The sequence below is a fragment of the Drosophila simulans genome, chromosome 3R, assembly GCF_016746395.2.
Source record: "Drosophila simulans strain w501 chromosome 3R, Prin_Dsim_3.1, whole genome shotgun sequence".
In the NCBI taxonomy this organism is placed as follows: Eukaryota; Metazoa; Arthropoda; class Insecta; order Diptera; family Drosophilidae; genus Drosophila; species Drosophila simulans.
The window spans coordinates 11,454,452-11,470,489 of NC_052523.2; the positions used below are offsets into that span (position 1 = coordinate 11,454,452).

Consider the following 16,038-nt stretch of genomic DNA (forward strand, 5'->3'; position numbering starts at 1 on the left):
TATTCTTGGTCACGACTTTGTTGGCCAACACAAAGACATTTGATGATTTATAGAGTTTAGTCACAATAGGCCAAAAGCTGCACAACCAGTAGGCAAAAGTGCACTTTTGACAATTCCCCTCAAATTAAATCACGGCAATTTATTAATTTTCCAAATTAAAAATTTACAAGAAACCAACTACATGCAACTAATTAGACTAGTGCACGATAGCTGGCAGTAACCAGTTTCTTTAACTCATTGATAAAAATAACACAAACCAAGCTGGCTTACAAATACAGTTAACAGATAGAGCTCCAAACATGGCCATGTGATGCACTGTCACTGCAAAAGCGCCATAAAAGACTTGTTTGCATGCTGGCCAGCCTCTAGACTTCGTTTTTTTTTCTATTTACCAGCCGGGTAGCAGAAACTTGGCGAAAATAATATGGAAAGAAAAAAAAAACGCACAAGCTATTCGAAAGGCTATTAGAGACAGAGACGGCGATTCCAGTGGTTAGCTTTAAATGAGGACGACGACTAATATCCATGCCGATCGATAAATGCGGCCGCCAATAACTGGAAATACACATCAAGTATACGACGCGCTGACAACGACACATTTGCGGTTCACTGGGTATTTGGGGTGTGGATGTCGGACTTGTTGGTTTGTCCGTCCGTTAATAGCTGGGCGCAGTCTCTAGCCGCTCAACAATGTTTTTTTTTTCTTTTTTGGATGGGCTAGTTAGGGGTTTGCCGTGCTTAGGAGGTCTGCGGTTAGCCGCCAAGTTTTCTATTCTTCACCACTTCCACATGTCCCCCAGTTTTAGTGAAAATATTCCTTAGATGACTCAGACATAAGTGGGAAATATTCAGGAAGGTTTTGATGCCTTACAAGAAACAAGAGGTTTTAAGATTTGCCACACATTGCTGTTGAGGATAAGCCGCATTAGGTAAAGCAGTTCATTTAATTTACGGATTGTTCCCCATCTTATTTCCCTAAATGGTCACATATACTTGCAGCTCTTGATCGAAACATACATATTTATTATCTTAATAATCTTCACTCGTAATTACTATATAGTAAACGTTGCCGGTTCGTTGACTTATTGAAAAGGCCATGGCTGTGCATAATTCATAATGAAATTGTATAGTACGTGGAAGCTTTCTTTGTGGAGGTCATAAATTTTCCGCTTTAACTGAGCTCCCATGCCAAGGGGACACCTTAAGCGGCGCCATATGGGCAAAGTCAAGCGGCAGAGGCAAAAAATGTATATGTACAGAAAAAGCCAAAATTGAAATACGAGCGCAAGAACATCGAAGTATCTGAGAAGCGGACAACAAGAAGATGTTGTGAGTAGAAGCCCAAGTAGTCAGCGAGCACAGACAAGTGATTGCAAAAAAAACTTGTCAAACTGGTAAAAATGGCCAAGCCAAAGAGCTACCAAAAAAAAAACAAAAACCAAGGCATATACAATAAAAAAAAAGATTTGAAAGAAAACCTTAAAAATCAACAACAGCAGAGGATGCTGGCCACTTTAAACGACGATGACCTTGGCGACGGCAGCAACTTCGCTGGCAACTTGTTGCAAGCTAGCGACAGCTGGCACTGCAAGACACCTGAGACACAGAGAATCTGCAACCGCTGCCTCCCTCGCCATCGAACAGCACAACAGGTGCGGCCAAGAGAATAGCACCAAGAACTAAATGATATGCGTGGGAGTTCATACCATCAAAAAAGATGATCATTGAGCACAATTATCAGCATTATTTAAAGATGCCTAATGCTTATAATACCATAATAAACCAATAGGATGGGTTCTTATAAAACTCAACCATATGATATAGATTATTAAACACAAATCTTTTAGTTAACAAATATGCTCTTGCCTTAATCTTATACCTTTTCCCCTTTTTTCCCAAATAAATTTTAAAGTTCTACGATTGTTTGCTCAGCTGTATATGCCCGATGCTTGAAGGAGTTACCTTCTTTTTCTCATGAATTTTACGGTAAATTTAGGTCGTTGCAACAGCAGCGGACTTGTTTACATCGGCTTTTCCCCAAAACGGCAGACTTTGCCAATAACTTGACTGTCTGACTGGCTGGCTGGCTAAATATAGACATAGACAAGCGTTTGGCCATGTTTCTGCTTGGATTTCCTGGCCAAACACATCAGGCTACATCGCATAGCATCGCCATCGCCATCATCGTCATCCTCATCCTAGTCATACATCGTGTGGAGTATTTGATTTGAGTAATTTTTGAAAATAAATACACTTTCATCCGTTTCCGTTTCGTGGGGAAGTGGCTATTGGCCATCAGCCGGAGTTATTTCTATGCGGATTTATCCTATTTGGGGCATGACACAAATTTGGCAAGCATCCACGTAAATGTGGTTTGAGTGAAGCTCAGTTTGTCTGGCTGGCGCTGCCTTGTTTTCTTGCCAGCAATTTAACAATTAAAAACACGCGCTCTTTTCGGCTTCCACCGTAGCGACCGTCATTAACTCGTTAATCCACGCGAAAATAATTTATTATAATTGCACATATACATTTTTGTTCATTTTCTGCGATTCGCATGAAACATAAAACGACAGCCAAGCTCCTTGGCCAGGCCCCGCTTGGTTGCCCAATAAAATGTGTAAGTCTTCTGAATACCCTGGCCCACAAAAGGGTATATAAATGCATGGAATTGCGATGGACTTTAAAAGAAATATATATCTGAGATGGTTTTAATCAGTTATCTTATTTGCAATTATTTCCAACTACAACCAAACCTCTAAAATTTAAAGCTCCTTTTAGTTTAGCTTGGATAACCGTTTTTATTACTTATAAACATCCAATTTCAGTTTCCTATTAAATGTTAAGCAATCTGCAAAATGTTGATCACTTGGCTCAATCAGAGATCTATTAAAGCAGCGAGAAATAAAACAAGTCTGGCCATAAACAAGTTTTGATTTCTAATTACACCCAAAACTGGGTTTGCCATACTTCATTTTCAGTTCGGGTATTATCAAGTCGACATGGCAAATGTTCTTTCTTACCATCATGACGCAAGGCTATTTTATTCTGGCCAGTATGACACAAGACGGAAAATCGTTAACTCACGTTGCATTGTGAACTCACCTGCAAAAAAAAAGAAGAGAGATATGATTAGTTGGTTTCAAGATAAATAATTAAATTCACGATAAAATTCTTGCTGGCTAAAAATTCTTTTATAAATAAGCTTTTGCAATCATAGCTGGATTAGAAATCATTTCTAATCAATAAAAAATGTAGAAAATATGCTTAAAACATATGATATACGTTAACCATGACAAAACTTGACGTTTAAAAAGAACTCATGACTTTTAAACTATCAGCAATATATTCCCGATATACATCCATGACGAATCGTTTTCCATAGCCGACAAATGCCGTAATATCTAGACATTTATGACGCCAAATTGTTTACAACAGTTGGCGGCGCATACATCAACATCAAATGCGGCGAAAGACAAAACACATTTTTTGGCAAAAGACCAAGGGAGATGGTGAAACTTTTAGGAGGAACACTTACTCTCCCAAATCCGTGCACATTTCAATTTGGCAGCCGGTTTGCATATAAGTTATAACATAGACGGATCATTAGGCAGCTGGCCAGGCAGAGCAGCCGAGCACACACTCTGGATTTGTTATAACGCCGAGCTAACCAAGTGTATATATACTACAGTGCTATGGTGTATACAAACAAGCATACGTATGTATGGCAGGCGGTGTGTGTTTGGAGAAAGTCGGAAGCTCAAGGCACAAAACAGCTGAAAAGCTGAAGAAGCGGCGGCCACTGAAGACCCCATGATGATGGAGATGATGATGTTGCTGAATCCCAATCTGAATCTGTTGGCAAACAAAGCGCAAACAGCAGGCAAAGTTAATCTTGGCCAATAAGTGGAGCACACACACACATGAGGCACATGTGGCCATTGGCCATTGCAGTTTTTTGCATAATCAAAAGCTCCGTTGAACCGAAACTCATTTGTAAAATGTGCATGACCATTATTTTTAATTGAAACTGAAAATGAGAAATAGAAAGCAAAACAATATAGATCCCAACCCAAAATGAAATACAATGCAAAAACATTGGTTAGCTCTTGCTTTTTTAATTAAAAAATCGAATGGTCGCGATCATTTTTCAAGTGTCATGTCTTTATTACCACTTCACTTGGGCGGGGTCAAATCTTTCCTGGATCGACAGCTCCCACGCCCAGTTAAATGACGCTTTAATTGCAATAAAAACCAACAGAAATGCTACCTACGGGAAACAGATTTCCAAAGAATAATGGGAAAATAATGCCTCTAATTATCATTAGTAAGTCATTTTAAAGACCTCGGGAAGAACATCCAACTATGACGTTCCAGAATCTCGCCAAAGAGAAAACCAGCCGCCGAAAAAAAATAAGAAAAAAATCAGGTAAAACAAAGACATAAAGGTGAGGGAGGTGGTACTTCCTACTCCCACCAAACGGTTGTCATTAGTCAGAACTGAGGCAGCAACCTCGGCCGCAACCACAACAGATATAACGTTGCAGTGGCACCAACGGCAGCGGGAAAAATAGAAAGCCGTCGCGGCGAGAAAGCCAAAAAGAACTTAACACAATTTACACTCACGAACGCTTTTCCTACTTAAGCGTAAGAACTGGAAAATTATCTGCGGATTCGAGTGAATATCATCTATGTGTGTGTGTGTTTGTGGAGATGACAACCGCAAGTGGGTGTGTGTTGTGTGTGTTTGTTGCAGCTCCAATTGCGAATTATCGCACAGATACACCAAATGCCACCGACCGCGAAATCCAAAACGAGCTCACGTACGCACTTCTCAGCTGGAAAAAGCAATATAAATAGGTACGTACTGTCACTGCCATACATTTAATCGATGTAATTCTAAAAAACCCTAGAGAGAGAACCCTAGAGCTGTATCGAATAACGCGGATATATAAATATTATGTCATTTGAGTGGTGTCATTTGGTTTAGGGGTCTTGAAATATTAGAAAAAGTAAGGAGATTGTGGTTAAAACTAGTCAAAATCAAGAAATCCAATTGATAAACATCGTCTCCTAGTTTAACTATTGTTTCTAAACAATTTCAAATATCCCAATTCTCATGTAGAATATAAAGTATATGTATCTCTCCGCAGAGAACAGAATAGCCGGATCTACGGTGCGTTCCTGGCAAAGTACCAAAGAAAAGTCGGGGAGAAATCTCGGTTATGAGCCGCTAATGCGCTCAATTAACCTGCACAGCTCCAATTGCAGTTGCATTAACTATTAATTTTCTCTTTCATTGTTCTGCTCTCTGGGCCAGTCTTAAATGTAATTACAATCATTCTGATGATGATCGGTCTTTCGGTCGGTCGGTCACACATGCGTAGCGATGCGTTGCGCTTGAGTATCTAAAAGATACACACACGGCCGGCCTGCACTACTTCTTGGCAATTAAGAGTGTGAATTTTAAGCCATAAAACTGTTGCAACAGCGGGCCAACTTTGTTCGTTGTCATTGTTGTAGTCGCTTGTATCCGATTCTTTTTTTTCGGGTGAAAGTTTTGTTCTGAGAGACCTAAAGATGCTGTTTTTGTTACAGATTTTTCTTTGCCTTATTTTTTTGTATGTCAGTTGGGTCTCTTAACAATTTCCTAGACATAATTAGCTCACTCGCATATCTTATCGTGGCGAATAGTTCACATGAGCTGGCTCAAATCAAATGAATCTACAAGCCCGTAGAAAGTTCCCAATGTATCTGCAAGATAGCAGCCGCAGCAGCAGGAGAAGCGAACGTTGCCTGAGTAAACATCTTAATTCACAATAATTGCGCAAATGAAATTGAAAAGCCCCGGAGAATGCTCGATGGTTAATGGTAACCAATTCGAGAGACAGGCCCTCCGATTGCCTGTTTGCACAAAGAAAAATGTTGACAAATGTCAGATATAATACTTTTTAAGTAGAATGGTTTATAGATACATTTCCATTAAAAACAAGTTCATAACATCTATCATTTTCTTATATTACAAAGCTGCTGACTTAGGCACAATCTTAATTAGGTCCCACAGTGTTTTTCTCAGTGTACCTAACCTGAGTGACTGACTGACTCAGTGAGCGATCCGAAAGTGCAAACATTCAACACTGGTGGCACCAGCTGGACGACGATTGCCTCGCGGACAGGCGCAACCATCAGCGGATTGCGGAGTCGCGTTTGTTTCTAATTTCGTTTTTTTTTTGTCGTTGAGTTTTTCTTTTGGGGCGTGCGGCGGTGGCTGGAGCACTATTTGCATGGCCTGGCACACAATAGACAGAGTGGGAGAGCAGGTGAAAAGTGTCCGACAAAGAAAACAAACCTCGGATCTGTTGAACGGCGGCTGGCAGTGGTGCCAGTATCCAAGCCAGCCGTACTCCCCTGCCAGTGCAATTTCATAATGGCGTCGTCAGGCCAAGATCGCTGACGACATTACAGTTAGCCAAGATGCATCTTGGCCCGATTGCAGGCCCAACTGCCTTATTTTCAGTGCCTGGTTTTCTTCTCGTTTTGTTTTTTCTGTAGTTTTTTGGTTGTCTGTCTGGGGTGCCTATCTGTTTGTCATGCCCTTTCCAAAAAAGGTTGTCGCTGGCTTTTAGCAGACATTGCACAGATCATACGTTGGGCAATTTAAAAGCAATTGGAAAACCTTTGAACTCACATTTGGCGTTGTCAAATTACGTTTTTTTCGTAAATTAAAAATTGCCCAAAATTTATTAACCCCAATGTCTTTAAATTGATTTGAGCATTAGGTTGTATGGAATGAATTGAAAGCTATTTACTTGTTTCCTTGAACTTTTAAAACTTAAAAACAATGGATTACAAACCAAGGAAGAGTATTGAAATTTCCAAGGGATTTTTAAACATTTTCTTTGGCTAGCAATCATCTATCAATTTTTTTTCGTTTCTCTTGTCTGACCAAAATATGATCAATTGTGGCCATCGTTTTTCAGCTGTTGTTGCCATTGTTGCTGTTGTTGTTGCTGCTGCTGCCACAATTGTTGGTGTTGTTGTTGCTGCTGCTGCCACAATTGTTGGTGTTGTAGTTGCTGTGGGCCGATCTTTGGAACAATAAGCGAATATTGTTCGCAAATGCGAAATAATAATAATGTTCAGCAGCCAAAATTGAGCCATGTTACCGCATCGACAACAGTCGGTCGGCAGTTGCTGCCGATGTGGCTAGTGTTGCCGCTGCCTTTTGCAAGTTGCAACAATAATTGAGCTCTTGGCTTGCTTTTGCTTTTTGTCTAGTTTTGTAATTGCCATGCAAAAAGGAAACACAAGCGGACAGCTTCAATGCATTTGTAATTACATTTGATTGCAACAATTATTTAAAAATAAAAAATAAATCGCAAAAACCAAAATTGGTCAGCAATAAAAAATCGTGTGGTATCAAATGTAGCAGCTCCTTAAATGTGTAAAAAAACAAGTGATTATTAAAAACACATCATTCTCAATCCGTGAGGAGCGAAAATGAAGTTTTGCCATCGATCAGAACCAAAAAAGCAAGACTTAATTAAGATCTGCTTTTTGCTCTACAAATGAGGTCATCATCATATCCGTAACGGCTGTCAATTTGCGTTTGCCTCAGAGTCTGATGATGAGGTATTACCCAGGTAGGTCTCAGTGTCATAAAGTTTTTGCCATTCGGTGGCATTGGCCCAAAGGCACCGCTGGCAACACGCCACAAAACGGCGGTGAGGTATTATTAATTAAAAGGGAAATGCTGCCGCTGGCCAGTCGTTAAAAAGTGAGTAATAAAGGTGTTTCCTTCTTTAACGACAATCGAATAGACACTGCAAGTCACTATTTGGATAATTAAATAAACGCGAAAAATAAAACAAATTAATTAGCCTAAGAAACTAAGGATAGTTTTATTAGTTGATTGCTTTGCATTGCAGAGAAAGGTTTTTTAGTGTTTTCTATCACAACGAATAAATAAAATAAAATGTAAGCAATGTTAGAGTCAAATAAAAAGATCAATAAACGCTTGTTGAGGTCTTAAAGTGGCACAAGTTAATAATAAATAGCCACACAATACACTTATTCATATCAAATGACACGAAATCAACCATTGAACATTTCATATTCATAACCAGTGACGCAGACAGCTCTATAAGAAGGTCTATTTTTGCCGCGGAATGTATCTATATCAGTCTAGCCGAAATGCCTACGCGTACGTTTATAAATGTGCCAAAAAATAAAACAACAATATCGAAAAATTCAAAAGTAATGCCATTCAAGAAACCTATTCAAATGTTTATGTGACTTTAATTACGTGACAGCGCACTTGGAATGAAACAACATTGAAATCCTATTAAATATGTATGCAGTTATGGCCGCAGCACAGACACAAGTGTAAGCGATTGACACAGATACAGATACTTAGATACTCGCACCCTGAGATACACAGACACATCCAACGATTGTCGGATAGTTGGAGAAATAGAGAGGGCGCTCTAAACATCCAAACATGGACACACTAGCGAACCATAACCAAAAACCAAGTTTTCGGAGGTGACGCAATTTACAAATAGTTGCGAGCGCAAAATTTGTATTTGCACACAAAATTCTACAAATACAAATAACATTCGCCCGGTGGCCGTAGCGGCAGTAGCTAACAGTATCTTACGGATACGTATGTGCACAGCAAAGAGGAAAGCGACTACACTGGGAGAAATGCAAATCGAAATGTTTATCAACTGAGTGCAACATGAATCCTAAGCTAACCATATAAACATTATATAATTTTTACAATTTAGAATGATAATATATCTTTTTTGTATGTTTAAATAAATAGAGCAGCCTTTCTCGAAGCAACAAAGGAAGTACCGAAGTTTGCTAAGACCTGGACAACTAAGCCCGGTCCGCCGTTCAAGTGTCCGTCATCGGATTGAATCGCATCGAATCGCATTGAATCGCATGTGGCAAGGTGTAATTTACCCTTCAATCAATGCGCAGCAAATCAGTTGGCAATGTGCTGTGCGCAGGCGCACCTCGATGGTTCCCCCCTCTCTTTCCGAATCAGTTGGCAGCACATTTGGGTTAACAATTGGTTAACTGTATACCGGCCATATCGGGGCTTGTGGCTATATTTATATACCTATACCTGCACATGTCCGTGTGTGCCGAATGACTAACTGGGCGCAAGGTGGTTTTTATACTCGGTTAAAAAAAAAGCATTAAAAACTTGTGTGGTAGTCGGCAAGTGCAGGAGGAAAGCCAGCTACCAAAGATACTATTTGGTATTTATGTATACAACATAAGTGACTAATCGGATTTCTATGAGGTAGTTTCTTTCCATATTTGAGAGCTGTTCAATAAAGACGACAATAAATTATATAGTAATTTTATTCCAAAGAGGGCCAACTTACTAACATTACTCAAGTTTAAGAGCTTCCCAATTATTAATAACTTGATTTTGTTACACATCCCAATCCGATAAACACTTCCTATAACCCGTTAGATTAATTAATTATTTTTAATTAATATCTTAATTTTAAGGTATTGCCACATTAAGCCCGAATGATTGATTATAAGTTTTGAGATATTTTTGGAACTTAATTATTTGATTGTCAGAAACATCGTTTACATTTCCTCATTCGGTCAACTTTAGACCACATTTTTTGCGGTAACTGCTTGGCTTGCTTTAACGCAAAGAGTTAACCAAAAACAAAAAAAAAAATAGTAAAGGAGAAAAATCACAGACAATGAGATGTTGATCATGTTGTAGTTGGCAGGTTAACAAGCAACCCGAGCAGCCTTAGGTGTGTATTTATGTTGAAAATATCTGCGGCGAATTGGTGCTTCCTTAATTTACCATGTTAATTGCTCAAATTAACACGCAGATAAATCGAGAGACAAGTCAACAAACCCGGCCGTCGAGTCAACAACTTGGTTGCGCTTCAAGGCAGCCAAAGGAAAACGTTTCCTTTTGGCCAATGGATTGGATGGCGGCCAAACAATGCGTCCAGTTTGGACAAACATTTGCGGCAGCAAACCCATTTCATGCCCATTCCAACTTCCCACGTTGCACGGCAGGTAGCCGCAAAAACTTGTAGAACGTGCTGGTAAAAATGGTAAAAATAGCCATGCAACAGTTTGAAGCAACAAATTTTCAAGTTTAAATCTAAATGTGGCAGTAAATCGTGCCCGGCCGGCAACCGAGATGAAGATACTGCCAAAGTCCAAGCTCCAAGAAAGCCCGTCTCATAGAAATTAGAAGCGTGCTGAGGGCAGACTGTCTGGGGATGGTAATCATCGCGTTGTAATCAGTTTCTTGAATGGGGTCACTTTGGTCCAATAATGAACCGAATTTCCACAAAATGTTTGTCACACTTTTGACATTTGCACGATTCGCTTGTCGGACCGAAAAAATAGTTCCCAAAATAAATGAATCGGGAATGAGAATTAAGACAGCGACTGCCATTCACTGAGCACGCAAACTCGCCACAAATCCAAAATGCAGTTCGTCTTGCTCTGTTGTACAATGCGGCGTATGCGCAATGTCTGGCGACAGGCAGGTTTGATATTAATTTACGTAGCTGTGGTGAAATTGAGCAAGTTTTTATTCCCTAAAAAATATTTAGGCAATATTCAGAAAAGGATCTGAAGCAGTAAAGTATTGACTTTAAAAGTGAAGAGTTTGGAATGAAAGTGGGGCGCGACTTTTAACGCACTTGGCAAAGTTCACAAGTGTTCGCAAGTGTCAAGTGTCGTCAGAAAGGCAAAGAGTGTTGGAAAAGAGCAAGGGAAGCGAAGAATCATCAGACCGGCATTTGGCTGGTTGTTAAATTTAAAACTTTAATGTCATGCACGAAAGAAAATGTGTGGAAAATGCATTTGCGTGGCCACCACATGGCAACACACGAAATCATCAGCTTGTTGACAGGAAGGGAAGGGGAAACATAAAATTGAAGAAAATAAAAAACGGCAGCGCGAAAATATCTCAAAACAAACAGATGCAGATGCGGCGAAAAGTGCACGTAAACAAAGATAGGCAAAGGCAGCTGAGCAGAGGAAAAAAAGAAAGAAACAATATTTCCGCATTCCTCGCCGCAAGCAAACCGGGCAAACATACGAGTATATTTGACAAAATTTCGTTGCACCGATGAGATGCAAGTATTGGGGCTCAAGTGGCGCATCTAACCCAAATTCGTTAGTTTTTATTACTTTTATTTCAATTATGAAAATGGCCAATTCAGCGGCGTTAGTTTGGTTCCAGCGAATCTGCAACTCGTTTCGATTGGAAAGTGTTGCCAATTTGCTGACTCTGGTGACTTTAATTGTGCGCTTTATTAGCGCAATTTATGCCCCGACTTGGCTCAATGCTCCCCATCGACAAACCAGCGGCTCGTGCTCTGCACTTCGACTCCAACCAACTCCATTTAGTTTCGACTCAGCTCTTGATTATTATTTCTCAGTCATTGCAATTTCATCTAATTTACGGCAATTACGCTCTAAATTCAATTGTTACGAAATTATGATGATTTATACACTCTGACTCCCGGCATCGACCACGTACGTGTGCCCGAGCGACTCAGCATCCGTGAAACTTTTCAATCCACCCATGGATCAGCGCCATAGAAAGTAGAACAGGGCACGAGAGTGAGAAAAGCGCCAAGCGAACAATGGCAAGGCAATGACAAAAAACATACACAAAAGCACAACACACAGCAAGCCGAAAATGAAAACTGAAAATGAACAGTAATCAACCAAAAGTTAAACGATAAAGTATACCCATTAACTATCGAATCAGGGTATAACTAGCTCTGCAAACATTAGTTTAAATTTTAGGATTGAAGTCCAATTTTTTTCTCATTTTGAACTAAATAAATAATAATAATTTATATATAATTAAAGAAAGTAAAGCCCCATACGCAGTTACGTGGTACTCAACAGTCGTGACACAAAAATGCGCACGCCTTATTTTTACGAAAAGTCACATGACAATTGTAGCCGAGTTATTATAATATTATTATACGACTCAATTTGCAAATAAATAAAAAATAAATTGAAGTATATATAAGCGTGTATTAACGGCATTGTGCCATTTCCCAGGGGCGGGTTGAGGGGGATGTATATATGTACATACACACACTTGTGTGTAAATTGTCGAATGTGCGAAATATCGCAAGTCAGGAATACAAAGACTACGAGCGGCTAAGAGTCGAATGTTAAACAACCAACCAAAGTGCAAATAACGGCCTTTTTATTTAGCTGTTTTTCAGGACCCCAAGGTTACAACTTGCCCACTATATCTTTACTGCACTCCATTATTCAGACAGCTGTGGCAAATGCATTCGTGTTCTAAGCAAACAAAACAATATAACCGCGATGAGTTTGGCAAATTACGCAAATGAATGATTCAGACTGTAAAAACAGAATGGAAATTTCAGAGTAAAACATCGGCTGATATCAGCCCGCGGGCAAAACAAACAATAGAGTATAATGAACGAAACTTGTATTGGTTTCGGATGTAGGTTGTGATAAGACTGTGGTTCAAGGTGTGTTCAAACTACAGAGTTGTCTGAGTTATATCGAATGAGGAGGTACATTAAAGAGTATTTAAAGCAGACATCTTTATCTTCCCTTAGATCATAATTGTTTAGCCTCAAAATTCAGATTTTTTTTAAATTTATCATATATTTGGTCCGCATTACGCAAAATTTTTTTCAAAATTCGAAAATACGCCGGAAATCTTTGTCAGAGGGCAAGCCTCTGCGTTACGTCACCATGTTCCAATTTTCCATTGAGCCTTAGATTTCGCTGCTATGCCGACAAATGCAAACGGAAAGTGGTGAGTACTTGGGATTTAATATAGAAATTACTTCTCTCATCGAACAATCCACACTAGCAACCCAAGAAGTTCCGGCTTGACCGTGGACCCTACCTTTCCCAGCTGGACTACCAATCTCGTCTGCAGTTCCAAGCACCAGCTCTGAGGTTACCCCTCACCAGCATTATATGCACCATTGGACCCTCATCCAGCCAGCCTGAAGTTCTCCTTAATCTCATTCATGCTGGGATGAAGGTGGTCCGATTGGACTTCTCCCACGGCACCCACGATTGCCATTGCCAGGCAATACAGGCGGCACGTAAAGCCATCGCCATGTATGTGGAGGAAACGGGTCTTTCCAGGAGCTTGGCCATTGCACTGGACACCAAGGGTCCGGCAATCAATCCACAGGGTGTAGCTGTTGATTTAAACGCCATAACCGAGCAAGACAAACTGGATCTCAAGTTTGGGGCGGATCAGAAGGTGGACATGGTATTCGCGTCGTTCATCCGCGATGCCAAAGCTTTGCAAGAAATTCGCCAGGCACTGGGTCCATCAAGTGAGCACATAAAGATCATTTCCAAGATCGAAAGTCAACAGGCTCTGGCGAACATAGATGAGATAATCCGCGAATCCGATGGCATAATGGTGGCCCTTGGGAATATGGGCGACGAAATAGCACTGGAGGCTGTACCGCTGGCCCAGAAATCGATCGTGGCCAAGTGCAACAAAGTTGGAAAGCCTGTGATCTGTGCCAATCAAATGATGAATTCGATGATAACCAAGCCACGTCCCACTCGCGCCGAATCCTCTGATGTGGCAAACGCAATCTTGGATGGTTGTGATGCCCTTGTGTTGTCTGATGAAACGGCCAAGGGTAAGTACCCGGTGCAATGTGTGCAGTGCATGGCCAGAATCTGCGCCAAGGTGGAGTCGGTTTTATGGTACGAGAGCCTTCAGAACAACCTCAAGAGCGAAGTCCGGATCAACGCCGCCGATCACATCTCGGCGGTAAGCACGGCAATTGCTGAAGCGGCTACGGTGAGTCAGGCTCAGGCAATAGTGATGGCCAGTCCGTGCTCCACTGTGCCCCAGATGGTCAGTCAAATGAGGCCGCCGTGTCCCATCGTTTTGCTCACCGGCTGCCCACATAAGGCCGCTCAATCCTTGCTCTTTCGTGGCGTTTACCCACTCCTTGTCAAGGAAATGGTTTATGGCAGCGTGAACTACTGTCGCATCATGCAAGCGGGCTTAAAGATATTGGCCAAGTTGGACATCCTGGAGCCAGGTCGAAGGGGAACTTTAGTGCTGGTCAATGCTATGTCTGCAGACAAGCTAACATTCCGGATGTTCACTTTTGCACAGCCAACTGAGAAAGAGCGAGAAGAAGAACGCTGCCGAAAGTTGGCCAGAAAGCAGCGATGCAAGGAAATGTCTTTAAATAAATCCTGTCCAAATCCAAAGAGCAGTAAGTCGGAAATATCTATAAAGCCCGATAAAAAGGATGGTACCAGTTCAAAGAAAGAATTTCCTAAGGACGAAGAAGTTTCGAAATGTTTACAGTTAGGAAATCAAATTCAGCAGAAACGAGGTGAAGATTCTGTAATGAAAGAAGAAAAGGAACATCTCTGTTCAAAGAAACCTAAAGAATGTCCCAAGGAGGAAAACGTGGACTTGAAGTGCTTACAGCTGAAGAAGGAAAGACAAGCTCAAATGGAAGCTAAGTTGAAAAAGACGGAAGAACTTAAAAAGAAGAAAGAAGAAGATAAAGCCTCGAAGTCCGATAAAAAGGATAGTTCCAGTTCAAAGAAAGAACGTCCTAACCACAAAGAAATCTGGAAATGTTTACAGCAAGAAAAGAAGCGGAGTGAAGATTTTGTAATGGCCAAAGAAAAGAAATATATATGTTCAAAAAAATCAAAAAAGTGTCCCAATAAGGACGACGAGTCCTTGAAGTGCTTACAGCTGAAGAAAGAAAGACAAGCTCGAGCGAAAGCTGGGACGAAACAGAAGGCAGAACTTAAAAAGAAGTATAGTTTAAGCCATAAGAAAGGAGTCGATAAAGCACCAAAATGCAATAAACTTAAAAAACAAAGTCAAAAGAATGGGTGCAGAGTAGTTAAAATTTCGAGGACATCCGAAGAGGATAATTATATACCGAAAAAAGAATCTCCTAGGGAAAACCATCTGATCTTCAATAAAGAAAAAGCTCGAAAGGCTCAGCCAAAAACTGTAGTCAAGCACAGTAAAGAGTTGGAAAAGTCCTGGAATATTGTACTCGAAAACTGCAAGACCGATAAACGCAAAAACTGCAAGACAGTAAAACGAGAAAACTGTAAGACAGTAAAACTTGAAAACTGCAAAATAACAAATCTTAAGAAGCGCAAAACGATCAAGCTCGAAAATTGTAAGCAGCCGCGAAGAGTTAGGAAAAGAACCAATCTTACTAAAAAGGCGTGAATATGTATGATTCAAGTATGAAGATACAATGGTTTTTGTGTCAAGGGTGTAATAATGGCGTAAGAAACGTTCTCTATTTATTTATCGCAAATTTATAAAGGCGTATTCACAATACAAATCGTAAAAGGTAAAAAGGTGAATATTTGTTGTTAAAATCCGGTTTTGAAATTGAATTTGGTTAAAATTTTAAAAAAATTTTCGAATATCAATAAAAAAACGTTTCCAATTAGCTTTGCTCTCTATTTTATCCTGCTCTTTTTATATTTCCAGATAAAGCAATTATCAATGAAAAGAAAACAAAAGTCAAAGCAGAGCTGGAAAAATACGAAATAAAACAGTGAAAAAGAAAGGCAATTGGTTTGAGAACTTAATTAGCCAACGTTTGGTTGCGACAAGTTTAGTTTCGAGTTTTTGTTTTTTAATTTAGCTGGAAATATGAAATAAACAAAGCTTTGGCGACAAATTTCACCAAACAAAAAAAGCGGAAAATGCCTGAATCAAACAATAACATAAAAAGGGTACAAAACGCAGTCAAAACAATTAAAAATGCCAACAGAGCAGTGCAAAAGTCAAACAAAGAAGCCAAAAGCACACACTCACACACACATAGTACCCATACAAAGTTTCACAGATATGGAGTGAGTGGTATACAATAATAATTGCTATATAGCGAACCGACTTAGCCGGGGAAGTTAAACCAAAAAAAAAAAAGAGCCCGCATGGAAATGCCACAAGTTGAATAATATGGTATATAAAACAACTAGAGGGGTGTGCTT

General features: G+C 40.1%; 2 protein-coding genes across 7 annotated transcripts in view; one reads left to right on the plus strand and one right to left on the minus strand.

The window, feature by feature from the left end:
- LOC6728060 overlaps nucleotides 1-16,038 on the minus strand; it is a 53,838-nt gene that overhangs the window by 28,228 nt on the left and 9,572 nt on the right. The window lies entirely within an intron of this gene.
- On the plus strand, nucleotides 12,619-15,997 carry LOC27207051. Its single transcript, XM_044923358.1, has 3 exons — nucleotides 12,619-12,823; nucleotides 12,881-15,397; nucleotides 15,533-15,997. Exon 2 carries the CDS (start codon nucleotides 13,052-13,054, stop codon nucleotides 15,260-15,262), a length of 2,211 nt encoding a protein of 736 aa, XP_044779293.1. The 5' UTR covers nucleotides 12,619-12,823; nucleotides 12,881-13,051; the 3' UTR covers nucleotides 15,263-15,397; nucleotides 15,533-15,997.

Coding starts and splice junctions, on each gene's coding strand:
- LOC27207051 (XM_044923358.1), top strand. CDS start 13,052: ATGAAGGTGGTCCGATTGGACTTCTCCCACGGCACCCACGATTGCCAT.